At 40.3% G+C, this 27346-nt stretch overlaps 1 protein-coding gene across 1 annotated transcript in view; it reads left to right on the top strand.

The window, feature by feature from the left end:
• The window catches only part of HSD17B12 (hydroxysteroid 17-beta dehydrogenase 12), a 124500-nt gene that overhangs the window by 27187 nt on the left and 69967 nt on the right, over positions 1-27346 (top strand). Inside the window, exons 2-3 of the mRNA XM_080931759.1 lie at positions 16161-16207; positions 18874-18949. Of these exons, the coding sequence (XP_080787885.1) occupies positions 16161-16207; positions 18874-18949 (123 nt within the window). The remainder of the gene's footprint in view (positions 1-16160; positions 16208-18873; positions 18950-27346) is intronic.

The raw sequence follows: 27346 nt of genomic DNA, 5'->3' as shown, positions 1-27346 counted from the left end.
TCCTGTCCAAGACAGACACTCTTTGTTAGTCTGGTGTAGAAGGTCCTAGATAGTCTTTGAGTCAGTTGTGCAGGTGAATAAGTTCTAGGCAGCACCTAAGCCCTTTCAGCTTCTCATCGAGAAACTGATGGACAAACTCATGAGTTTTACTGGGAACACCTTTCTGTTGAGAATCTTTGCTACTTGAAGAGAATATCCTCAGCACCTGCACTTCTCAATTCTGCTTAGAAACTTCTTTTTCGTTCTCTCTTCCCATTTTTATGTATAGATAAAATAAAGCAATTGCCACTTTCAGTATTCTATATGGAATAAACATACCAGCTAGGTAGGAACTCCATCTTGCAGTAGTCTTGCCTGACTCCTACTGCCATGTGCTATATGACCTGTGCTTTCCGTTTAGCAGCAGTTTTTCATGAGATTTCTGGTTTTCGCTAACAATGTGCTTACCATTTTTTTTTTCAGTCTCTCTTACTTATTAGGTCTTGAAATTTGATACTTCATGTTTCAAGTGTTTGGGGTCTTCCCCCCCCCCCATGGGATCTCATGTAGCCTAGGTGGCCTTGAACAAGGTGTGTAGCTGAAGCTAGCTTTGAACTCACGATGCTCCTGTTTCCATTTTTAAGTGGTGGGGTTATAAGTATGTGCTACTATGCCCCACTAGGTTGTGGTTTTGGTACCCTCACTCCTACTTGGGTATTATTTTCTGTCTCAGTTACTGCTATTGAAAAACAAACTACACTTACAATCTGATTGCTTAAAGTAACAACCATTGCAATGTGGTGGCTCAAAAAAATGGGCAGGGCTCACGAAGATGCTTTATCTTTGTACCATACAGGCTCAGCAAAGATGGCTTTGCTGAGGCAGGAAAGGGCCATACTTTTGTAGGACTTATTTCTGATTGCCAGGTGACCTAAGATGGCCTTATTGATATCTGAAATCTTGGCATCCCTACAAGGCTTCTCATTCAGTAGGTTTGGCTATAAGACAAGGTCTTACTGTGTAACCAAGTTTGCCAGAATTCATGGTAATACTTCTGCCCCCGCCTCCTACTTGCCGAGATTACAGGCCTGAGCCACCATACCTAACTTTATTCAGTTGCTTTTAATGAGAATTTTTTTTTTATGTGGCCTGGACTGGCCTAGGGAAACCGAAACATTGATCAAAGCAAGTTATACATCTAAGAAGAATTGATTCTCTCTTTGATGGGAGGAATGGCAACTTTACATTCTAGGAGGGCATGTGGTGGGGGAGAAATTGTTATGGTTATCTTAAGAGTAATCCATTGCCCAAATGAGTATAAACTTTGAGGACTTATTGTAGGTGAGAAGTTAATAGATGAGCAGCACCTCATCTATGTCTCATCCACCTGCCTCATAGGTGTGGTTTGTTTGGCCTGTATAGGGTTTTACCTATACAGATACACTTAATTACCAGCGCCTTTTCAAGTGAACAGTTGGAACATTTCATCCAGAAGGTCGTGTGTCTTTCTTTAGAAAAATACAGATCTTTTGTTTGGGCCTGCATTACCATCTCATAGAAATTGCCTGCTTTGCGTCCCTGTGCTGTCTCAGTTTCCACTCTCTGCTCTGTAAGGGGTTAGACTGAACACATAGCTGTGTTAGTTAAGACAAAAGAGGGAGATGGACAGTGGCCAACTAGATGGACAGTGACAACTTAGAGACGGAACAAAGCAAAGATCTGCACAGGAAGTAATGTGATATGTAAAGGTAGAGTTGAGCTTTTAAACACTGAGCAGGGAGCCCTTTCTGAAGACTTATTGAGTAGAGCCCTCAGAGGAGGAACTACTCATTAGATACAGTGAGATCACAGCATTTCAGAAAGTAGGACACCGAAGAGCCACAAGTGGGACTGGGCTTTAGTATATTTGGGCCTGTGATGCAAATCGGAGGAGAGATAGCAGAAGCTGAACGGTGGGCATAGGCAACGTGAAGGAGCCTGTGAGAGGTTCACAGCCTTTGGGTTTATTGTGAGTATTGGAAGCCATGGGAAAGAGGCACAGTGTTGTGGTCAGTCATTTGTTCATTTACTGCTGCTGTATTGTGAGTAGACTGTACTGTCTGAAGGGGGAAACACGGTGAACACATTCGTGCAGGGGAATATGAATGGTGCTGCTTTGAATCTGATGCTGTGAGGTACGACGTTGCACATGGCGTGAAGGTGAGAGGATATAGACAGGTCATGTGATGGATGGGTTGGATATGTCATGGGAACAAGAGTCAGTGACAACTTGGGGGCTAGTGACTAGTGCAGATGATTGAGTTGTCCTGTAGCATGTTTTGGCAGCTTGAAGTGGGAAGCAAGAACATTATCTTGACCATTATTAACTTTGCAAAGACTTCTACAAAAATCAGATCAACAGTAAAAGCTCACGAAGAAATTATGTTTATTAGAAAATATCATTCTAAGTGAGATAACCCAATCACAAAAGAACACAAATGGCATGTATTCACTGATAAGTGGATATTAACCCCAAAGGTCAGAATACCCAGGATATAATTCACAGACAACATGAAGCTCAAGAAGGAATACCAAAGTGTGGATGCTTCAGTCCTTAGAAGGGGGAACAAAATACAGGAGGAAATACAGAGACAAAGTGTTGGGCAGAGACTGAAGGGAAGGCCATCGAGAGACTGCCCCACCTGGGGATCCATCCCATGTACACCCACCAAACCCAGACAATATTGTGGATGCTATGAAGTACATGCTGACAGGAACCTGATATAGCTGTCTCCTGAGAGGCCCTGACAGAGCCTGACAAATACAGAGGCTGATGCCTGCAGCCAACCATTGCACTAAGAATGGGTTCCCCAATGGAGGAGTTAGAGAAAGAACTGAAGGAGTTGAAGGGGTTTACAACCCATAAGAAGAACAGTGCCAACCAGCCAGACCCCCTGGAGCTCCCAGGGACTAAACCACCATCCATAGAATACACATGGCAGGACCCATGGCTCCAGCTGCACATGTAGCAGAGGTTGGCCTTGTTGGGCATCAGTGTGGGGAGAGGCCCTTGCTCCTGTCAAGACCAGATGCTCCAGTGTATGGGAGTGCCAGGGCGGGTAAGTGAGAGGGAGTGTGTGAGTGCTGGAGCACCCTCATAGAAGCAGGAGGATGGGGGAGGGTTAAGGAGGGGTTTTCTGGAGGGGTAACATTTGAAATGTAAATATAAAAAATATCCAATAAAATAAAAAAAAGAAACTGTTTATTTTATAACACTTAATGTGTTTTCTCACCTTAGCAAATTTTGCCTTATGTAAGTGGAGCAAGCACATGATTGTATTTTGGAGGACACGTTTATATTTAATGTGCAGCTGTTTGCTGTTGAACATCATCAGGAATTAGTAAGGGCTTGTTATTCTACTGGCTAGGCCTGGCATGTTGATTTGTTTCCTGTCTAGTTCAGTCGATATGATTATAATGTGTCAGGTACAATTCATATTTTGTATTTTGTTGTTACGAAGAGTTAATTCAATTTTGTTATTAAAAATGGTTGCATGCAGGTGTCTGCCTGTGGTGCCAGGTACTTGGGAGATTGAGGCAGGAAAATGGCTTAAACCAGTTTGAGACCAGCATAGGCAAAGTTCAAATTTTAACTAAGACCATTTAACTAAGACCAGCATCATAACTGTCCGACAGGATTGAATGGATTTTATTAATAAATATTCTGTTGTGACGTCTTGGTCACATTTGTATTTTAGTCATCAGCCCTTTATTGTAAATTTGGTACAAAATGAGATACTAGTGGTTTTTTGCCTCCTCTTCAAAATTATTTGAGTGGAGAAAGTATTCTGACTAGATTGAATGCCCAAGTCACCTGGCTTGGAAATAATTTACATTTATCTTTAAATTCCTATTTTAAAAGGATATTATCATAATAAGATGGTGATAGTACTAGTCTACTTTATTATAATGGGGCTGGGAAGAAATAATCTTTATTATAAAAAGTGAGTTAATTGCTTTCACCATTTATTTTGCCTAGGTTTAGAAAATGAAAAGCATTTAAACTGAAATTCAGTGTATACTATATAGAAAACATAACTGATTTTAAAACATGTATACATTTTGCTAGCAAAATGATTGTTTCTTTTTTCTTCTTTTTTGTGAAGCCGCGAATTAAAATGTCCTGGTGAGTGAGGTGTTTGTATTCCAGTGGTGTAGCTGAACCAGACAGGTCTGCAGCGCCCTGCTCTATTTTTAGCCCTGGGTTGCCATTTTTATCCTGCAGAAATATTCATCAGTATCTCGCTGACAGGCCATCAGTTTTATAAATGTGCCATCCAGACCAGACTGCTCCTCATCTCGTTCCTCCAGCTCCTCTTTTCTCTTGGATTTGTTCATACAGCTGTTTGGAAGAGAAGAGGTTTTTATTTCAATTCATTATTAGATACTTCAGTTCAGAGACTTTTAGCATCACACAGTTCATTCATCTCGCTGCTGCTGTTCACTCGTTTCTGCTTATTGTTTGGTGTGGGAAGCTGTCTCAGATCATTATGGAAGCCAGGCAGAGAGCTGTGTACAGAAGAGGCTCTCTATGGCTGCGTGCAGTTCTTAGCTACCTTCTCCAAATGTGTTGCTTTATGTGTATATGCATATGTTCATTTATTTCTTTGTCTCACACTTGGGCTTAGCATTAGCTCACTTTGCTTTCTAATGGTCCTGAGGGTCAGATCAAGAAAGGCCCTTGCACATGCTGGGTAGGCACTGTCCTACGCAATATCCACTGACCTTAGGTTGAGCATAAATCTATGTTTATCCTTTTTGGGTTAGAATTCAACAAAAGACTACAAACTGGTTGGTTTAGAAACACAAATTTACTTCCCACCATTCTAAAGCTGTGGAGACATGATAAAGTCATGGTGTCTGTCAAGGTCTTGGGTCCTGGGTCCTGGTTCCTAGATGTGCTTTCTTGGCCTGCATTTTGACTCACAGAGGATATCTCCGTGTCGTCACATGTAAGAAGCAGATGAGTGAGCTCTTTTGTCTCTTCTATTCATTAGAACTTTGTCTTGATGCCTTCATTCCCTTCTAAAGGACTACCTCTGAACACCCTCACCACAAAGATGGGCATTTTAACATGCATGCAAATTGGAAAAGACAAAGCATTCAGACCCTAGAGACATTGAATTTTGATTCTAGATACTTGAGTGATATAATAAAAAATGAAACCTAAGGCAATCTTTGCAACCAAGAGAAGACAAGGGGCACATCCTCAAATATAGATGTTTATTATTATTATTATTATCATTATTTGAGATGCTTCACTGTGTAGCCCACATAGGATTGGTACTTATTGTGTAGGCCAGGGTGACCTCACACTCAGTAGAGTAGTTCTGCTGCCTTAGCCTCCCATCTGCTGGGTTTATATGCGGGCAACCATCCTCTCTAGCTTTGTTACCTTGGGCAAATTTGTTAGATTTTCTGAGACCCACCTATAAGACTTCATCTATAAAACAGGTAGATAAGTTATTATAGTTTTCTTTGAAAGGTGTTGCTTATTTAGCAATGTGCACAAAATACCTAGTGTTAGCCAGGTTGCACAGCTGTAATCCCAGAGGTGGAAGATCAGCCTGAGTTAGATACTGAGACTCTGACTCAAAACCAAAGCCATATACCCCTAAACAAACAGAAAACACCACCGCCGCCTTCACCCGGCCATGACCACAGTGATCACATTACAGTTCGGGACAGCAGCAGTATTGAAGGAATAATAGGTGCTCTGAGTTTTCTCTGACTCTTCTTCACTCCGAAAATTTCCAGTTTTAAATGGGACAACTGGCTGGTGGCTTAAACAGATAAGAATTTATTCATCAAAGAAGCCTGGGTAGGCCTGGGTATTCAATATCAGTCAATTGGCAGTCAAGAGCCACACAACTACAATTCTTGATAACATTTGATAAATTAAAATTTTCATGATTCTTTATAACAACAGATACTGTAATAAATATTGATAGTAATATATAGTATGCAGTTCTAAATGCATAAAGATGATAAAAAAATCACACTGTCCTGTGGCAGTGACCGTAGGGCCACTGTAGAGCAGAACAGGGTCGAGTGCATAGTGGCCACAAGGACCACTGCAAATGAGAGTCCTCAGAATGAGAGTGGACAGTGACCTCAGGACTCTCAGGGAAGAGTGGACAGTCATCATGGAACCCCTGCAGCACAGAACACTCAAGGTGAGCAAAAGCTGTGCTCACAGAGCCCATTTTCCGTACTACACATCTTAGGTAGTCTTTAAACTCTTCCTAAAGCTGCGTACAGCGAACAGTTGACTCTAGAAGAGAGCATCTCCCTGGAGCTGGAGTTTCAGGTGGTTGTAAGCTGCCTGATGTGGGTGTTGGGAACTGAATTCAGGTCCTGTAAAAGAGCAAGTGTTGTTTACTGCCATGCTATCTCTAGCTCCCTGGACAGCTTTCTTGAGCTCCATTTTTTTCCTGTTTGGTGATTGACAGGCCCGTGGAAGGGCCAGTGATATACCTTTGTTCTTTATCAGAAAGCCTTATGCCACATAGTAACCTCATAAGATTTAAATAGCTGCCAATTAATGACCTTCCTAGCGGTTCATCATGTCACATCTCTTCCCAGGCTAGAGAAAGGACTCAGGTCCTATCTCACTGGTCATTAATAGTTCTGACACTCTAGGCTTGAGTTTGGCAAGTTGTTGATTATGAGAAAGGACTACATACAGTTCATGGTCCTCTAATTCTGCTAATATTTTACTTATTGACAAATATTACCATTGTTTTCCTTTTATAGATGAATGAACTTAGGTTAGAGAAACAATTTAGGCCAGAGTTATTTGTCTTTAAGGACAATAAACAGAGGCAGCCAGTGAGATGGTAGTTTGGTCTGGAACAGACAACCGTACTTGCTAGAAAGTATAAACTCCTGACTTTGGTCCACAAAGTAACTATGTGAGTGGCAGAATTTAATCATTAAAGATTAGTGGGAGATGCTGGTTCTGGGGATCGTCCTGTCTTTCCCTCCTCAGCACTAGGATTACCATAGCACACCCAGCTACGTGACCACCATTTTACCAAATGGGCTGTCTTCCCAGCTCCAACATATTTTATGATGTAATTAATGGTTAGTGTTAAAAGCCAGACTAACACGTTAGAGAACTCTTGTGTGTCTATTTTAAATGTGAACACATTATTTAGCCTCTCCTATTAGAAAATTAATTGACGATTGGAACCCTAGAAGTTAAAGGTCCTAAAAGTGGTGAGTTAGTGTGGATAGAGAATATAGAATGTTTCTGTCAGTTTGAGGAGTAACAGGCACTCATGGAGCTGACTCCCTGTTGTGTTCACTTTGGGAAACAGGAAGCAGTTTGTCCAAAGGGGAGCTAGTTTAAGGAGTAGAGAAAAATAAAGTGGGATTTAGCAACATGAGATTAATGAGGAAGACATTGGAGCATTCGTGTAAGTATAGTTGCTAAGTCCATCTGTGCAGGTTCATAAGGCAAATTTCCTAGGATAGGAGATTCATGTTCCAGTGATGAAATTTGGTACAGTGTGGTCTTTGGCAAGTTGTTTAACTTCTGAGATCATTCTTTATCTATAAAATTAGATACTATTACAATCCTTCCTTCCTTCTTTCTTTCTTTTTTCTTTTTTTAATTTTTTATGGGGTTGTTTGGGCAGTTCATAGTTACACCTACCATATGGGCTACTGAAACAACTTATTAAGATGGCATTTGTAAAGTGTTTGCTACTGCTTGACACATGTTAGACACACAAGAAACTCTGGCTTACATGAAAGGCCTGTTGTAGCCTTTATGAGCACAGAGCGGTCCAAGTACAGACTTCACAGTCTGGAGCAGTGTAAACTGAATGATGTCTGGCTGAAGTCTTACTTCTAACTTAAGGGACTGTAAAGCAAGATTGATTGCAAGTTCCTTGAGAAAAGGCGTATTAATAGTAAATTTCCTCTTTATCTTTCCCCCTCTTTTGATATTCCTCATCTCATTGCTAACAGTTATTGAGAACTTACTGTGTCTGGGTACTTTGGCAAACACAATGTCCTGTTTAATATTTTCCCAGTCTAGGAGATTGTGGTGATTATTCAATAGTGGTTAATCTTTACCAGGATTCTGTGAGATAGTGTTAACTTTATTAATCAAGAAACAAGCAGTAGAGATGGGCAGAGTTTGGGGTTTGATCCTGGCAGTATTGTTCACGAACTCAGTGACTTATTTTACTGAGTGTGTATTAAAATAACAGAAGCCTAAGCCTTTTGCATATGGTGTTTTAACAGTCTTGCGACTCAAAGGTAGTAACTGTTCAGATTCCGCTCTCTGCAGCCTCTGCTCTGCTCTCACATTGGGTAAGGAAAGCTATGAACAATTTGGCCTTATGAAATCATATGTCTTCTTGAGATTGATAACCTTTTAATTCTTACACAGTGTTTGCATTTTTAAAGAGGACATGCCGTTAACTGAAATGAGTCATTGCTTGGAAAGGCCTTCAGTTAACTCTGCAAAGTGACAACACTGGGCAGCAGCCTCGTCTTAAGCTGGCTGGGGATTCACCCCTGTGAGAGGATCCCATGTTTCAGTTCCCTTGTCTCTGCTCGGAACTGATAGGTGCAGTAGTGAGGGGTGCGCGGGTGTTTTCTGTTTGCTTGTTTGAGTTTGGTCTGTGTTTTTAAGTGGCATGCTCCAGCTCAGCATCTTGGGGCTCAGGCAGAGAGGTAGTAAAGAGTAAAGGTGGGAGAGGGCTGCTTGAGGGACATGGAAGATTATATTGCTTTAGGACTGTAAAAGTGAATATCCATATTCTGTAGTGAGGAAAAAATGGATGTGACCCCAAACTGGAGTTATAGAAAAATGTCCATCTGTCTAGGTTTAGTCATAAATTTATTTTTTTATAAAAAATAATTTTTAGCTAAATTATGACTAGGGAGAAAAAGTTCCTATTTTATATCACTTTCACATCTCCCTTTTAATAAAAATGCAGGAAGTTGCTGGTGTTTTATGAACTTGCACCCTGCATGCTTCTCTTCTTTGTTCTCTGTTAAATATGAGCTGGCATATGTTAGACTACGTTAGCATTTGCTCTGAGGGACTTCAGTGCTTTCTAAATTCAGCTCTGCTCAGCCAGTAGACTGTTTGCTTGAATCAATGGGGACTGCTATTTTTGGCAACAAAGGGGAATGGAAATAGCAGTTTTCTTCCCATGCAGTAGATCCCCAGAAGGAATACTGATGCAAGTTTTCTGTCATTTTCTATCCCTCCCACCACCACAAGCACCAGGAAAGGCAGCTGTCGTGGTTTGTGGCAGTATTAATCTTTCATCAATCGAGTATTTCCTTCATTCAGGTGTTGCAGAGGGAGTGGGGAGTCACAAAAGGAACCTGCTTGGAAATAACGAAGCTCATATGCATGGGCTCTGCAGTCAGAGTTTAGTGGGCAGAGGCAGGGAAAAGATGGGAGAGCTAAAAATAGCACACTTGCTTCCAGTGTTTCTCTAGTCTATTTTTGATGTTTGATTTTGATAAGGTTGATTGGGCTCTTACTAAAAATATCTGTTCCTAGCAAGCTGAGGACAAAAAGAGTAGAATATTTTTAACCTATACAAGCTACAGTACTTTTTGTTGACTGTATAAAATCTGGAAGTAGAGTCCTGGTCAGTTGCCAGTATTTTATGTAATCTGCAAGAAGCGAACACTTCTGGATGCCAATTTGGGATATTCTTTATAGTTGTCAGTTCTCATCTTCTCGGATGCTTGCAAATGTGGGCTCTGCTGTTATATATATCTGTGCAGACACAGCCTTCTAAAAGGCCCCTTTCCCCATCTCCTTCCCTTTTCACCTCATTCTACTCATGGCCATCCTTTGTACTTCCCAGACCCACAGGGGAGCTTTTTGTGTATGTTGTGGAAAGATGTCTAGATGCATCCCCTGACTCCATAGCAAAATGGGATCGGAGGATACCCACTGTTAACCCAAGAAGCAAGTCTTAGGGACAAGAACAGTGAAATCGGATTTCTTTACTAATCTAAAATGGGTACTTTTCCTCTTCTAATTCTGTTTGGAATGGGCCATTGCAGACCAGCTACTTTCAAGGAAATCCATAGCCTTCTTTGAAAGTATATATCTAACAAGTTCATTAAACAGGTTAAGCATCTTGAAATTGCATTTTAAAAAAAATCTCATTTTAGATGATTGATTCTTGTGTGATGTTGAGAGGAGATGCAGTGTGTTACTTCCAAATAAGGAGTGAATGAAGCAGTAAGTCTTGTTGCAAGAAGCTAACTCTCCATTCAGAATCTTGTTCATTCATTCACGTATCTGTCTATTCTTCAGCAAAGCCTCAAGAATCATCTTGTTAAGATAATGTTTAAAAATATTTATTTATGTCTGTAGCTGTTTTACTTGCATGTATGTGTGTATATATGCCTTGTGTCCATTGAGGTCAGAAAAGGGCATTGGTTCCCTGGAACTGGAATTATACATGCTTTATGAATCTTCATGTTGGTGCTGGAACCAAACTCAAATTGTCCATGAGAGTCACAAGTGCTCTTCACCACTGAGCTGTCTTTCCAGCTTTAAGTTATTCTTTTATTTTTCTTTTTAAACTAGTGACTGCCCTAGCAGTTAGCTTCTGGAGAACCAGACAGACCCTGTCCTGTGGAACTCTTAAGTTATTGATGTCATAAGGAGAAGTGTAGAGAGTTGTAAGATCTTGATAGGCTAATTGTCCAGGAAGGGACAAGGAGGGTAGATGTTCAACTGAAAACCTCCAGGATGGAAGCAGAACCCTACAGGGGTATGTCTTAGTACATTTGAGCTGCCAGAACAGCTGCAAAAATGTAAAAACCAGAAAGTGGCATTAGTCCGCGTGGTGCTAGAAAGCCCAAGATCAAGGAGCCAACGAGCCTGCTCGATTCTTGTGTGGTGTGATTATGTGTGATTATGAAAGTGTTCTCTAGTTCAGTGACTTGCTGTACCTCTGGAATACAGTTTCTTTTCGTGGCAGGGGCAGAGGGCAGAGAGGCTAAATTATGGCTGCATGCTTCTGTGAAGCCTCAATGAATTCCATACAAAAAATTCTAGACTTCGTGGCCTAATACTTCTTAAAGGCCCCACTTTGGCCATTGAAATTCAACACCTCAGTTTTCCAAAGAACAAACTCAAACCATAGCATAATAAGACGAGAATAGAGGATTGTGTCTGTGGAGAGAGGTTACCTTGCAGGAAGTGAACACACTCCAGCATGACTGCTGTGAGGTTAAGGTCAACATGCCAAGGACTTGGTAAAGGATGAGGGTAGGGGGCACTGAATTCTTTCATTCATTCACTCACTCATTCACTCATTCACCAAAACATTACTAATATCTCCTTTTGGAGTCACTGGCTTAGCAGTTTGGCTGTGGGGGACAGACATGACAGGTTTTAGGCAGGAAAGTGACATTTGGATTTGTACTGTGGGGTGATCACTTTGGTCAGGAGAGTAAATAAGGGAGGAATAAGAAAAATGAGATACAGATGTTCTAGAAGTTGTTTTAGGAGTGCCTGTGAGAGATGAATGATAGTTTTGCTAACTTTGTATGCATATTAGTAAAGAGCCTTGCTTTTTGGAAAGGCAATGCCTGCACATGACTGAAAAATTTAACAATAAAAAGAATTTAAAAAAAACCCCACTTTCTCTTAATTTTGTAGAAGCTGTTGCCAGCAGACTCTTGATTTAAGGCGATGATTTGGTTAGCATCCTAAATTTAACAATGGACTTTAACTCTCGTGACATTAAGTATGATCAAATCTTCATAGTGAGAACCACAGTGTTATTTTATATAAAAATAAAACTTAAAACTCATTATGAAGTTGTAGCTTTAAAGCAAAACAAGATATTTCTTATCATCCTTCAAATCGTGTCTTCATTTTTGTCCTACATTCATCATATGACTTTTTTCTTTGGTTGACTAAGTAGAGCTGAGGTGCATAAGTGAAGTCACCACTTCCAGTTTATTTGCCTATCTGTCTGTCTCTCCCCACCGCTCCCCCCCCCCACAATACACACACACACACACACACACACACACACACACACACACACACACACACACATACACACACACACCTTTTTAATTAGTGAAAGAGAAGTTTCATTGTAACACACGGAACTTGATAAGAAGTATATATAATTTTATCTTGGATGGTGCACTAAGAAGAAAGACATTCAGTTAAGAGTAAGGAAGTTTCACTACATATGGAGTGTAGATGCCGTGTTGTTGGTTTATAGATTGTGCCCAGTGTAGCAGAGTCATGTAGGATGTTAACAGGAGGTAACTCTTTGTACTAACTTCACTTTTAAAAAATGTGCAGCTAAAGCTATCTGAAAAATTAAAAATGTATCTTAATAATTTAAAAAATGTTTTATCAAAGCGTCTCCATGCATTTTTTCCCCCTTGGGAAGCTACTGCCAAGTCTACTATTGTACGAAGTCAGGAAAATAGGATCTAGAAACAATGAACTTTAATACAGGAAAGGCAGGAAAATTCCAAGATGGTGTCCTAACAAAAGTACTGGAAGTAGAGGAGAGTTAGGGTGCTCTGGGAAGGCCATTCCTAAGAGCTGGAGTGGGGTTGGTGGTATCAGAGAGGTTGTTAAGACAGGGATGACTGTATCAGTAATGTCAGCACTGGGGAAGTATAGACTCAGGATGAGAAGCTCCTCCCATATGGGGGGAGGCCAGTTGGGGTGACATGAGACTCTGTTGTAAAGAAGCAAGCAACAGCAAAAGTGACAGACTTTTAGGGAATCTAAGAGGATTTAAACAGACCACAGAAAGGAGGAGGGACAAATTTGTGTCCAGGAAAGATAGAAAGTTGATTGAAAAGTGAAATGTAATTATAGTCTAATATTTGGTTCTCTATGGATATTTAACCATAATAATTGTGTAACAAAGACTTTGCCTGATTTTGTCCTTGTTTCCAGAGGTGGGAGAGGAGGGACAGGAAGGGAGGGGAAGCCATGTGCAATTCTGCTCTTAAATCTTTACTTTTTGTTGTTCCAGGTAAGTCTTTGGAAGTTGAGGCTAACAAATTGTTCATGATAGAAAGACTCTTCCATTAGAGGTTGAAGCTTTGAGCCTAGTGGTCGTGGCGCAACTCCAGTTTGGGAAGAATAGTTAAAGATTGCTTCCCTCCTGCGTATTTATAGTGGAATTTGAACTTGGGTGGAAGTCCTACTTGGGAAAGCCATGCATACTCTGGGAGGCTGTGTCTGTGCTCTGATGCAGTTCACTGAGGTGGGATAGAAGCTCTGTTTGTGGGATCCTCTCCCACTGTGTTACAGTCTGCTCTTCAGTTCGTATTGACTTGTGTCCTCTGCAATAAAGTGAATTAGTAGGTAGCCTTTAATAAATTTTGAATTATTCAATTTGAGTTACTTGTGGAAATGGAATCCCCACTCCAAGTTATAGCCAGTTGATTAGGCCAGCAGAGACCTCTGAAATTGGTGTCTGTCAGAAGCGAGGGTAATCTTGTTGAGGGTCATGCCATCGACCTGTGAGAGATACAACCTTTGTCTTAGCCCATTTTCCTCTTTAGAGTACTGGGACTTGAACCTATGGGTCTCATGTATTAGCCAAAGACTCTGCCACTGAGCTACACCCTCAGCTTTCTATCAAATTCTGGTTATTATAGGGTTGTATTGTAGTGTCCCATAATAAAGACGTACAAGAGACTATGGCGGTACAATGCAAGGTTGAGAGTGCTAACATGCTGTAGGGCATTCAGTTTTGCAGAGTACTTGTTGTAGGCATCAGAGGACAGAAAAACGTTTCTTTGCTTTAAGTATTTTGGAACAGTGCGGTTCCAGATGGAGCCTGGACCAGGCTTTGAAAGGAATGGGAGTCTGGATCTTGAAGAGCAGAGGAGTCTGAAAGAGAAGAAAAGGGAGAGTTGAGGATAGCTAGCTAGCATGTGCTTGCCCTTGGCTTGTGGTGTGTTGGTGTGTCAAGGAGAGTGTGAGTGAAATCTGGACCTGGGAGTCTCCAGAGACTAAGGGAGACTTTCACATGCTGGTCAGTTTTATATAGATCATTTTAAACAGTTGTAGAACCCATGAGTGAGTGTTCTTTACAAACAAAACCATTATAATGAAAGCACACACAAACAAACTATTAGAATAAAACACACGGATCATCTTGGAAATTACGGGGCAGCCAATTTTAGAACTGACAGTGGACGAAGTTAAGTGTTGGTTTTGTGTTCGAATCCATGCTCTGTTATGGCAACCATTAGTGAAGGAGGGATGCTTCGTGCGGAGATTCTAGCTAGTAGATGAGGGCGACTTATGGGCTCAGATGTCACTTTTGCAGCCTAATGAAGTAATGGATTGCAGCAGTGATGACTTTTGGCTGTTAACACAGCAAATGTGTCATTACACCAGGCTCCTTGTGTAGGCAGGCACTATCTGTCCCTTAGGGAGCATTTGCACATACACAAAAATAAATCTCAGCTTGATCAGGTATCTATATCCAACTGCTAAAGAAGAGAACATGTTATATCAGAGGAATGCAGTCAGCAAATGACAGGCTGAGAAAGCTGAAACCCATTACCCAGGATGTTCAACAGTGAATGAGTTGGAGGAGACAGAAGAGGAGACAGAGACCATTGTAGAAGTTTGATGATCAATTTTGCTTTTTTGACATGAATTAACATGGTGTTTGGAATTAATTTTAAAGTGACCTCAGTGGATAAAACCTAAACCATTTGCACCCCCATGCCTGACAAAACTCAGTTTAATCTAAGAGCTCTTGGTAGAAAGAGAGAACTGATTTCTGAAAGTGGTCCTCTGATTTCTACACACATACTATGGCATTATGTGAGTTCTGTATCTGTACACTCTCACATATATATATACACATCAACACACACATGCACAAGTGCACACACATATGTAACTGTGGGCCTGTCTATGCCTGCCCACAGGTCTGAGACTCAGAGACTACCTTTATTAATAAATGCCTAAGCCTTAAGTTAGGCTTGTTCCTAATTAGCTCATAACTCAGTTATTCCATTTATATAGTCTAAGAGCTGCCATGTGGCTGGGTACCTCTCTTCAGTTTCATTCATCATCACACTCCCTCTGTGTCTGTCTTAGTGACAAATCTTCGGCCTCTGACTCTTTCACAGAGTTCCTCTCCCTGTCCAGAAGTCCAACCTTATTGTTCTGTCTTTTGCTCTAGTGTATAGGCTTTTCATTTTAACCAATCAGAAGGTGCTTTAGGCAGGTAAGGAGGGACAGAGACACATCTGCAAACAGTATACAAAAACCTCACTCCAACACAAATACACACAAATAAATTTTTTAAAAAATCTGAGAGAAGAGGATGTGGTTGTATAGATGAAGTAATATTAATGTGAAGTTGGTCATTGCTTCACTGGGCCATAGGTACAAAAAGACTTGTTCCGTATAGTTTTTATTTAATTTTATTTTTCTTTTCTAAAAAGATTTTAAAATTCAGGAAGGACAGTGGCTGAGCAGGTACTTCATAAATGTACATTTCTTTGAGTGACACTAAGAAACAGACATCTTTTCTCACTCAGCATAATGTCATGTTCAGGTATTGTATGTGTCACGGTGCATTTTATTATAGTTAATTATGCATTATATGCTTATACCTCAGTTTACTTATCCATTCTTCTATAGATTAGTATTTAGGCATTACTAGCACATAGCACAAACACTAGTAAAGCTACTTTTGGTACACCTCACTTAGACACTTGTCTCTTGAAGATTGCTAGCTTTTAAGGCAAACATCTCTAAATATATTGACAAACAGTTTTTTCAGAATGATCGTGTGAGTCTGCCACTACTGGTAAGGTATGAAGCTCTCATGAACTTCAGTTTTGTTACATCCTTGCCAATGCTTGGTATTCCATTCTTTACTATTTGAGTTGTTAGTTAATTCCAAATTTGAATACTGGTATTGCTTATTTATTTATTTCACTGGGAGTTGAACCTAGACCCTCATACATGAGAAGTTCTATGTGCTATCACTAACCTACACACCCAGCCCTGGATATTGCTCTTTCATATCAAATACTGTATTGGTGTGTTTGGGTGTCATTGGTGGTCTCTACTGGACCACATCATGTCATTCTGAAACTAAACTATTTCTCTTGTGTCTCAGTTGTCACAGGTGGCACTGATGGAATTGGAAAATCATATGCAGAAGAGGTAGGTGATTTTCAGAATCTGTTTTAAAAATAAGAAAAATAGAATAATCTGTTCAGTAGTAGTTTTGATTAAAAATTTATTATGCCTATTTTGTTTTATTTATATAGTTTAGACAGGGTTTCACTCTGTAGCTCTGGTTGGCCTGGAACTCTTATGTGGACCAGGCTGCCTTTAAAATTAATGGAGATCCTTGGTTTTCTATGTACAAATATGTTTTTAGAGACTGAGCAAGAGGGGGAGGGGTGGGAGGGAGGGAGGGAGGGAGAGAGAGAGAAAGGGAGAGAGAGAGAGAGAGAGAGAGAGAGAGAGAGAGAGAGAGAGAGGGAGAGAGAGAGAGAGAGAGAGAGAGATTGCACTACACAGGAAACCAGAAGAGGGCACTGAACCCCTTGGAGTTATGGAGTTATGAGCGGCCTGACCTGGGTGCTGGAAACTGAACTCGGGTCCTTTGCAAGAGCAGAGCACTCTTAACTGCCAAGCCATCTAGTTCACAGTCATCTATTAGTGTGTGCGTTTGTAGATGCATGCACACCACAACATGCATGTGAAGATCAGAGGACAAGCTGTGGGGAGAGTCAATTCTTTCATTATAATGAGTGGGTCCTGGGGATCAAACTCAAGTCATTAGGGTTGGTGGCAGACCTTTGCCTACTGAGCCACCTTGCTGGCTCCTTGTGCTGGGGGGAGCTCTACTGCTGAGATAGATTCTCAGCTCCCTATAAAACTGGCTCTTTGAGAAATGCAGGTCAGTTGTTTTGCAGAAAAAAATGATTAGATTCAGAGTGAACATTTTTAACAGAAATGGTAATAGAAGTGATATTAATCCTCCTGACCTCATAGTATCAAGAGGCAAAAACAGGGGCTGGAGAGATGACTGCTCTTCCAGAAGAAGTCTGGAGTTCTAATTCCAGCAACCACATGGTGGCTCACAACCATCTGAAATGAGATCTGATGTCCTCTTCTGGTGTGTCTGAAGACAGCTACAGTGTACTTGTAAAATAAATCTTAAAAAAAAAAAAAGAGGCAAAACCCACTGTATGTGCCATTATTGATTATATGAAGGCAAACAATTATATTGAGATGTTGTTTAACAAAATTCTTCCTCATAAGGTAATAGGGGTATGGGATGTGATATTTTGGGACTATATATACCCCATTTTCTAGATAATTTTTAGTCTAGTGGTTTTTTTACACCCATTGACAATTTTGCCAGAATTACTTGACTGTAATTTAAGTAGTTTTTTTCCTAATTCATCCCTTCCTCTTTAGCCTTAGCTAGTCTATATGTGACACATTATGTATGTAACTCTGGCTTACCTCAAAGCTCATGACAGTCCTTCCTCTAGAATTATAGCCCTGAGCTACCATACTTGGTTGGTATTTTCTATACATAAGAGCTTTTCCTGTCCTTCCTCCTTTGTTAATGTGTTTCTCTTTTTTCTTAAAGTATCAATATTCTCTAATGGATTCTTTAGTGTTTCTATAGCAGATTAATTTAGCAAATTACCAGGGCTTGTTATTTTTATAAAAAATGATCTTTCACAGCCTCATTTGCAATATTACTTGTTACTTAATAAAAGCTGACTTTAGGATTTATTACTGGGAATTAGTTTACTGAATTGCTTCTGCTTCACACCACCCAGAGTGTTGCTCATTTGTGAATTGTCTGGTCGTTCAGTACAAAGTGTTAGCCTGTTAGTGTTTTTCTCTACTTCTTTATTTGTGTGACTATGACAAGAACACATGGCTGTGAATGTTTTTCACTCTGCGCAACAGTGTATAGTATTGTGTTCATATGTATGTAGAAGATTCTCTTCAATAAATTCTTTATTAATTTATTCATTAGCAATGGTTAATGTCCTTTATTTTGATTGCCCTTTAATTTTAATGCCCATGTTACTTAGAACTGTGACAAAATACTCTGCAAAGGCAACCCAAGGCAGACTTAGTCTGGCTTCCAGTTCAGTGGGAGAGAAGTTATGACTGCAAGATCTTAAGACAGCCCCACTTACCTCATATGTAGTTAAGATTTAGCGGTACTTGTGCTCAGCTTTTTAACTGTGGTCCCAGGACCTCATAGTCCTTGTGGGAAATTTCTCCTTAATTAGACTTTTCTAGAGTCATTCTCATAGGCACACCCAAAAGTGTGTTTTCATTGTAAGTCTAAGTCTAGCTGATAGTGAAGATTAACTACAAGTTCCAAATGCAAATTTTAAGATGAATGTGGTTACTGTAGTTAGTTAATGTAGTTAATGTAACATTGTAGCTGTTTGGCTCACTGATATTTGTTCTGTGTATCTAGCCTCTGACAACTTTTTAAATCCTAAAATTGAAATTACAGAAGTCTTAGATGTATAACAATATAAAAATGTCCACACCCGTGTAGATTGGCCTAAAATAAAAAGTAGAAGCCACCATCCTGCCAAAGTGGTTTGAGACTTAAATGCTTGGTTAGATAGAAACTTAAGGTTGTGGGGCAACTCTTGAAAACTGTTCATTTTAGATCATTTGGGGTGTGTGTGTGTGTGTGTGTGTGTGTGTGTGTGTGTGTGTGTGTGTGTGTGTGTGTTATCCACCTGTTTAGGTTTTTCTTAAAATAGGAGTTCATCTAATTTATGTTTTAGAATAAACTTCAGAGATGTGATTTAGCTTTCTCGTTGTTTCAGTTAGCAAAGCGTGGGATGAAGATTGTCCTGATCAGCAGGTCCCAGGATAAACTGAATCAGGTTTCCAACAACATCAGTAAGTTTTTACATTTTAAACCCACATCACCAAAATAACTACTCTTAAGTCGGGTTTTAAGCAGTGCCCAGTGGCACACTCCTTTGGTGTTAATGCTGAAATACCTTTCAAATTGCTAATGGCACATCTTAAATTTCTACTATAATATTAAAAAAATTTTTTTTGAGATAGCTTCCTTGTGTTCAGCCTTGAACTTGTTACATAGGATATTGACTTTGAACTTGAGATCCTCCTACATCAGCATCCTGAATGCTAAGATTATGATTTTTTAAATTTAGATATTTTTATAACTCAGAAAAAAACATGGAATTGTTTTAGAAATATTTTGATTTTATTAAGATACCTTTTAATGACACATTTAGTTCAAATAAGAGTTAAATTGACTAGTTTTAGTGTGGTTTACTAAAAGATTTTTTTTTTAATTTCTTGGAATATTTTGAATTTCAGTGTTTTCAGATATGTGGTGATGAGGTCCACTGGGGTAGGAACCAGCACATGTGACAGGAAACCTTCTGCAGTCTTCCCTTTGGTTCGCTATGCTCAGTTCTGTGCCCGAATTCTGACATGCCAGCAGTCTACCTTAACTAAGCAGAGAAAGTCAGTGCTGTACACTTCCTTTGCTGTTCCTGTATAAACTTGTATGCTGTCTGTCATCAGCACACTTCTTGATGGTTCTCTGGCTAAGTGTTTGTCTCTGAACTGCTGGCTTCATATTTTGGAATGATGAGGTATTATAAAAGGGAGGGTCATTTCTTTAAAAACTGTTGCTGGTTCTGAAAAAACAATGAGCAGAAATTGCTTTCCAGTGTCATAGCTAAGATTAAGTATAAAATACTGAAATTTGATTTCTAGTTGTGTCATACCTGTTGTTTTTTTGTTTTTGCTTTTTTTAAATTAATCATTTTATTTGTTTACATTTCAAATTAGTTCTCCTTTCTCGGTTATCCTTCCACAAACTCCCCCATCCCATTTCCTCCTTGTTTTTGGTGCCTCAAAAGAACTGAAACTGAAGCTAGAAATGGCATCTGGGCAAGGAACCTAAGATCCACTCTCAAGGCAAGGCCTGGGCCCTCCAAAGAGGAGTAGTAACTGAGTTACATTTGTAGTTGATTTAAATTAAATTGTTACAATGCCTGTTTCTAACTGTGGTTCATGCTTTAATGACTTCTGAGGAGCCAACTAACAAAGAAAGAGTTTCATTTAGATGAAGAGGGTTATTATTAACTCCTGTCTCCAGCATTCAGCATTGCAGGGGTCTTTACTGTTCACGCCATCACATGTGTCCTCTCCTGTGACCGCAGCTCTCTGAGAGCTTCACGTATGTGTTACTTTCCTACAGCTTTTGCTAGTCTTGCTGAGCAGATTGTACATTAGATTTTGTCTTAAGGTGGGAAAACAAGTCTGGTCTTGGTTTTGGTGCTGAGAGGACACTGGGCCACAGGAAGGCCACATACTTTCACTACTTATACACTGGCCCCAAAACCATGTCAGTTGGATGCTCTTGATTAAGCATGTGGAATTCAAAAAACAAATCATTTTTGTGCCTTATTGTGTGAGTATAAATCTTTATAAATTATGTGTAGAATTCTATAGACCTTTTGCCATTTTCAGGTTAAGTTTTCAGCTATGTAAATGCAGTTCTAAAGTCATGACATGGACTGATTTGCAGTTTTTGTTGAAATATGCACTTTAATGGAGACACGACTCCAGTGAGCCTGAGGTGGCCACAGTGAGGGGTGGAGTGTAGCCTAGTGCTTGGGTCTTGGTTCTGCCTCATTCTTCAGTACTTAGTAGTTATGCATTAATTACTTTCAGAAGGGTGGGAATGCTCAGTTTGGCATGTATAGAAATTTAGTTTTAGTGAAAGCGACTGCTGGTTGTTACAAGTAAAGGTTCATAATCAGAAAATGGAAGCTTTGGTTAAATCTAATTCTGAAATGTTGGTAAGACTGCATTCAGTCTCCTAGATAGCACATCTTCGGGAGTGCCACCTGTGTAGAATTGGGGTGGGTGCAGAGATACAAGGTGATGATGTTTGAAAATTTGGTTAACCTACAACTTGAGGTGACATGAATATTGGGCAAAATGGGATTCTGTTCAAGTATTTTCATGGAAGAAAAGACATTCATCAAATTGACTTTATTAAAAAGAGTATTTTGTGTTTTCTGAGTAACGTAGCATTTTAGTAGAAGTTACAGCAGCAGCCCCCAGCTGATGGGACATACACACACGGCAGGGGATTTAGAATAAGTTCTTGAGATAATGCTTCATATGTTTCCGGTTGGCCTAGTGCTCCCAGTATGGTTATGGATGCTTCTGTCACCTTCTCCTGAATGCTAGGATGACCGTCCGCTGTCACATCCAGTGAAAGTGGCTCTAGGAACTGAACCCAGGCCTTAGTACAAGCTAGGCAAATACTCGGTAGATTGAGCTACATTCCCAGCCCTATGACAAGCTTTATTTGACATGTGAATCTTCTTTTCGGGAGGATGATGTTTTCATGAGTGTGTTTGTTCCAGGAGAATGGAGGGACTGGGCCCACATATTGACAGTGACAGACAATCTGTGTTTCTTTGGTTATTCTTTGAATCTCTTATTGAGTGCCTGTGTGCTTGGTTCTGTGATAAACAACTGAGACACAATGATGAACAAACAAACAGGATGCGCCTTTGTGCAGTCCAGTGAAAGAGACGGTGAAACCAAACCTAAATAAATAAGCACCAAACAGGTAAGTAAGTGACCTGTCCTAAGAGCCACAAAGAAAGCGAAAGGCTAGTGCGAGAACAACAGAAAAGTCACTTTATATAGTGAGCTTTGTGACTGGCAGGATACCTAATGCCCTATACTAACTAACACTCCAGTTAATGACAGTGATGCCTTGGTGACGAAAGCATCCCCTGGGCCTTCCTGGGGATATAATGATGGCAGGATTGTATATGCATAAGGAGCACATGGTAAGTCATCATTCTAATTTCCTTGAAGCTTCTGGTCCATGCCTCTGTCTAACACCATTAAATGCAGCTGTCATCATCCATCAGCCCACAAGGATAACTAAGCCCCTTCCGTGTATATGAGCTAATCATAAAATCCTAGTTCTCTCTTAAGTGAGTCATACAGAGAAAGTTGGCCCATTCTGATTTTCTTAGTGTAGCATTAAGAATTCATTTTACACGTATTCCTACTTACACAAAGGAATAACATTTACTTTTGTGCATAAATTATTAGTCTATGCCTCAAACTTGTGCATGTTCCTTCTCCACGGGAATACTGCATGCAGCCTAGCTCCTTTAGTTATGGAGGTAAGAGATGACTCAGTTGAGCCATGAGAAGAATTCTCTTGTAAGACCCCCCACTCCCCACCCCCGCCATTACTGTGTGGAAGCCACCTTCAATCAGGGAAACCCAGTCTCAGAGCCTGAAGAGGCCATTTGTGTCAGCACTCTCATGGATTGGAGGAGAGGTCAGATGGTTTTAGCTTTGAGAGTCTACTCTAAGAATCTGGCTCTCACTCATCCTATCCAGTACATTCATACACAAGACGGATTCATCCTATACTGTAACCTGGTAACCCTTCTCACACCAGTCATATTTATCCTATACTATAACCCTGCAGTCCTGTAACCTGGTAACCAGGTCAGTGTGGTAGCAGTAAGACACAACCCTTTCCAGCATAGAAACTTTTGAAAATTATGACTTGAAAGTTCAGCGGCTCACCTTGTCATTTCCTCCTGAATGTGTTCCGGTGCACCAGGAAGAAGCCGTAGCATGCCACAGAGCATGTGTACCACATCTCTACCCAATGCAAATGTGGCAGTGCTTTGTCCCCTAACGCACGTTTTCAGTCTCCTAGCTTCCCTGCTCCTTGCTGCCCTGTGGGTGTTTCCCATTGAGAAGAAGCTCTGCTCTGTGTTCCAAGGACACAGCAACTCACTTCATACTCAGTCCAGTGAGCCAGAGTCTTCCTTTTCACTTCCTTGAGACTGGAAGAGGAGAGCCTTGCCAGCAGAGAAGGAGGCTCTTCCTGCTTCTCTCTGTCCCCCTTTATCCCACAGACTTGGTGTTTATACCTTTAGAAGCAGTTCTCTGTGGATGTGAAGGGACTTTTTAGCAGTTGTAAAGGCTTAGCTGGTTGGAGAGGACTGTAGGCATCTCCAGGAAAGACGACTTCAGAGCCATGAGGGTGTAATGTTCTTATTCATTATCACTGTGACCCATGACTGTTGATTTGTTAACCGTCTTCGCCAGTTTGGATTTGTTAAAGGGAAAATCCTTCCAGTGTTTTGAAGCTGAGTTAGATTTGTGTTTACGATAAAACACATCACAGAGACCAGTGAAAGAGCACCTGAGCTCATAGCAGTTAGAGCTGGTGGCATTTACAGCTCGGGTGATTCTGTGGCTGTCAGTTCTTCTGACTGAGTGCACTTTAATCAGCTTTGAAACACAAACAAAGGGGATTTTGGTTTTGTTTTGTAATTTATCTCCTGGTTTAAGTTTTAGGATGGTTCTGATTCCATGACTTCATCTCTCCACTGCAAACCTTTTACAAATGGAAATTTTTCTAGTTTCTGGTTAACACAGGAATAAGATTAAGTGTTATTTTCCCTTTTTAGTCCTTATTTGTGATTATATCAGAGCAACTAAGATTTATTTAGATTTGTCAAAAAAGTTTAACAATGAAAAAAAGTTTACGTGTGTGTGTGGGGGGGGGGTGTTTGTGCATGTGCCATCATGGTAAGTATTTGAAGGTTCCAGGACGACCTGCAGGAGGTCAGTTCTCACCACTGTGTGGGCTCCTGTCATCAGGCTTGGTGGCACACACCTCTATCTGAAAAGCTGTCTTGAAAGCTCTAAATTATAATTGTTTTAAAATTTATTTCTCTTACATTAGTTAGTTAATAAATTTGGTGTGTGCCTGTGAGGAAGTAAGAGGACAGCCTGTGGGAATTGGTGCTCTCCCTCAACCATGTTTGGTCTGGAGCTCATACCCAGGCCATCAGTCCTAAAAGCAGTGCCCTTACCTGCCATCTTCTTGGCAGAGTTCCAGAATTCTTTGATGTAGTAAGAGTATCATTAATTTGATATCCTATTACATTTTTGCCTCTTTTTTTTTTTACAGCAGTGAACACATAAAGCCCTTCATATTTTATGTTTAGTGTAACTAGAGAGAGGAAATACATATGCTCTAGAGTTGTTCTTAAATCACCTCTACAATGCCAGGAATATTCAGTTCAAGGCTAGGAATCGGGTCCATCCATTTTGTTTCCACTTGTTTTGTCTGTGTGCTTAGAGCCTTGGCGGTACCTTCTTCTTAAATCTCCTAATGTGTCAGTTTTCTGGCTTTCCAGAAAGTGGGGCTCTATGCTCCCTCCAAGACTGCTTCTTGACCAGTCAGTCTCTTAGCATGGGAGCCATATATGGGACTGAAATCCTTTCCCTTTAGCAGTGGACCTGTCACACCTAGTTGATGTTTGACACTAAATGAATGTTTCTGGCATGGTTCTGGTTATAAATTTGTCCTAGATATTTATGTTCTGGTAAGAAGGAGATAGATTCCTACTAGCCAATGCAAATAATTATGTTGCTACATTCAGTAACGTAACTCAGTAGAGATATATTATGCCATATTTGGCTATGGTTCTCCTTGGTTTTGTAGACCAAGCCACTGAATATGTTATTTTCTACACAATCTGATCTCCTTTACACCCATACACTGGTTTACTAGTTTATGACTCAATATCACTTTATAATAAAGCACCTTAAGTTTAACTGTAGCAAATCAGCCACTGTTCACACTGTTCAGATGCTGGTTAAGTTCTGCCTCTTAGGTGGATGGTACTTTTGTTCCTAGTGATCAGGGACGTGCAGCTGGTACATGGTCTAGTATGGAAGTGATAACTTCCTTCACAGGGCTGATGCCATGACGGATGTTGCTGGAAGGCTGGACTCACTCTGGACTGTTGTGCATGCAGCAGGACAGCTGGGTAGTTGGATTTCTTACATAGTGAATGCTTCAGAAGGAGCAGGCAGATAATACCTGGTTTGTTTATTTGTTTGTTTGTTTTTTTTTTTTTGTGACCTAGTCTATGGTAAATGCAGAGTTACCATAGTCTGTTCATCAAAGCAGTCAGGAACCAAACATTTTCCTTTCTACCCCTCTCCTTATTGCTGAGGTGAGGGTTGGGGAGGATGTCAACTCCAGGGTCTCATTCACAAGTACAAGATGCTTTACTTCTGAGCTATGCCACACTTTTCTTTTTTTATTTATCTTAATTTATTTATTTCCAAGGTTTCATACATGCATGTTGAGTGTACGCTGTTATACTGTGCTGAACTGGCTGGTTTTGTGTCAACTTGACACAAGCTGGAGTTATCAGAGAGAAAGGAGCCTCAGTTGAGGAAATGCCTCCATGAGATCCAGCTGTAAGGCATTTTCTCAACTAGTGATCAAGGGGGGAGGCCCAGCCCATTGTGGGTGGTGCCATCCCTGGGATGGTAGACCTGGGTTCTATAAGAAAGCAAGCTGAGCAAGCCAGGGGAAGCAAGTCAGTAAGTGACATCCCTCCATGGCTTCTGAATCAGCTCCTGCTTGCTGACCTGCTTGAGTTCCAGTCCTGACTTCCTCTGGTGATGAACAGCAATGTGGAAGTGTAAGATGGATAAACCCTTTCCTCCCCAACTTGCTTCTTGGTCATGATGTTTGTGCAGGAATAGAAACCCTGACTGAGACAATTGCCAACCCTGCAGCTATTCCCTACCTTTCTGTTTCTTGCTCCTTCCCTGTTCCATTGGATTCCACTTGCTGCTGAGTGAGTAGCTTCCATGTAGTATGGGGGGTTATCAGAAAGTACCATGTGAGCCTGAAATTCTAACCTGCTCCTGGTAAGCTACACTAGAGTTTCTCACAGAGTATTTGTGCTGAACTAGAAGGGATCTAGAGGGACACAACACTCACAGTATTTAGTTCAGCTTGCCCAAAAATAACTAGCTGTTGTGCTGTGAGGATTAGTGAAAAATTAAGAACTAAAAAGTGGAATTTGCTCATTAGGTCCATTTGCTCTTACAAAGTATCTGACTTTGAAATATAGTCTTTTAAATATTGATCCAGTGTCTTGGTATTATCTCTCGGGTGTTCTGTTCTTGCTGCCAATGCTGTGTTACACTGTTCTAGGAATTCCCTGCAGCATCAAGCATGGCCAAGTGTATTACTGATTCATCTTTTACAAATACTGTTCTTAAATATATGTCATGTGCATTTATGTCTATGCTTGTGGGTAGTGGCAGTGTAGAAGAGGTATTGAGTCCCCTGAGTTCATAGGTAGTTGTACAAAGCTGAGAATGGAATTGTGGTCCTTGAAAATAAGGTTAAGTGTTTTTATTCACTGAACCATTTCTCATCTTTATTCCTCAAACTTAGGGGGTTTTTGTTTGTTTATTTGTTTTGTTTTTTGTTTTTAACCTCTATTATGTGCTTAGGAAAAATAGGAACCACTTAGCTTTCAAGTTTTATTACTGTAATGAGCATGGTCAGGGTGGAGTATCACGTAGAACAAATTAGTATGATCTAGTCAGTGGCTTTCCTAGGGGCACGAGCCTTCTTATGGATACCAACAGTATTGAAATCTCTCTAGAGACCTCTATAAAGTATGTTTTTAAATTGTTGCCATATAACAAGAATACACTATATTAGAGGCAGGACCATGGATATGTTTTATTCATCTTCAGAAGTGTGACATGTCAAATTGTATTTATTATTAGTTCTACTTTGCCTACATATCATTGATTAGGATGGTGACCATCTTTCATTGAATTAGTACAGCAGGTCCCAGCATATGTGGGTGTCCTGCTCAGTGGTGCTACCTGATGCCTGTCTAGGAAGAACCATATTTCTTGGTCTAAAATGTATTCTAACTAATAATTTTATTCTTAGCTTGAGGCTCAAATTTGTAAAGACATTTTAAAAACAAAGATTTCGGACTGGAGAGATGGCTTAGCAATTAAGAGCACTGACTGCTCTTCCAGAGGTCCTGATTCAGTTCCCAGCAACCACATGGTGGCTCACAACCATCTGCAATGGGATCTGATGCCCTCTCCTGGTGTGTCTGAAGACAGCTACAGTGTACTCATATAAATAAGTAAATAAATTTCTTAAATATATATTAAAAAAAAAAACAGAATTGCTAGGAAAGTAGCTATATCAAAATATAAGTCATAGGTGGCCAAGAGTAGAGGTGGTTCAGGCCAGGTTAAGAGAGAAGCAACAGAATGAAAAGGAAGCACAGCTGCGAGAAACAACTGCTGTTAACAAACTTCTAAAGCAAACTTAAAAAATAGTCAACTGCAAGAAATAGAAATCAAAATAAAAGCTCAAAAAAGTTCACAGGCTCTTTTGGAGGGGAA

This window comes from Micromys minutus, assembly GCF_963924665.1.
Source record: "Micromys minutus genome assembly, chromosome: 17".
In the NCBI taxonomy this organism is placed as follows: domain Eukaryota; kingdom Metazoa; phylum Chordata; class Mammalia; order Rodentia; family Muridae; genus Micromys; species Micromys minutus.
Note: the sequence above shows the minus strand (reverse complement) of the source record. Positions and strands in the feature narration are given on the sequence as shown.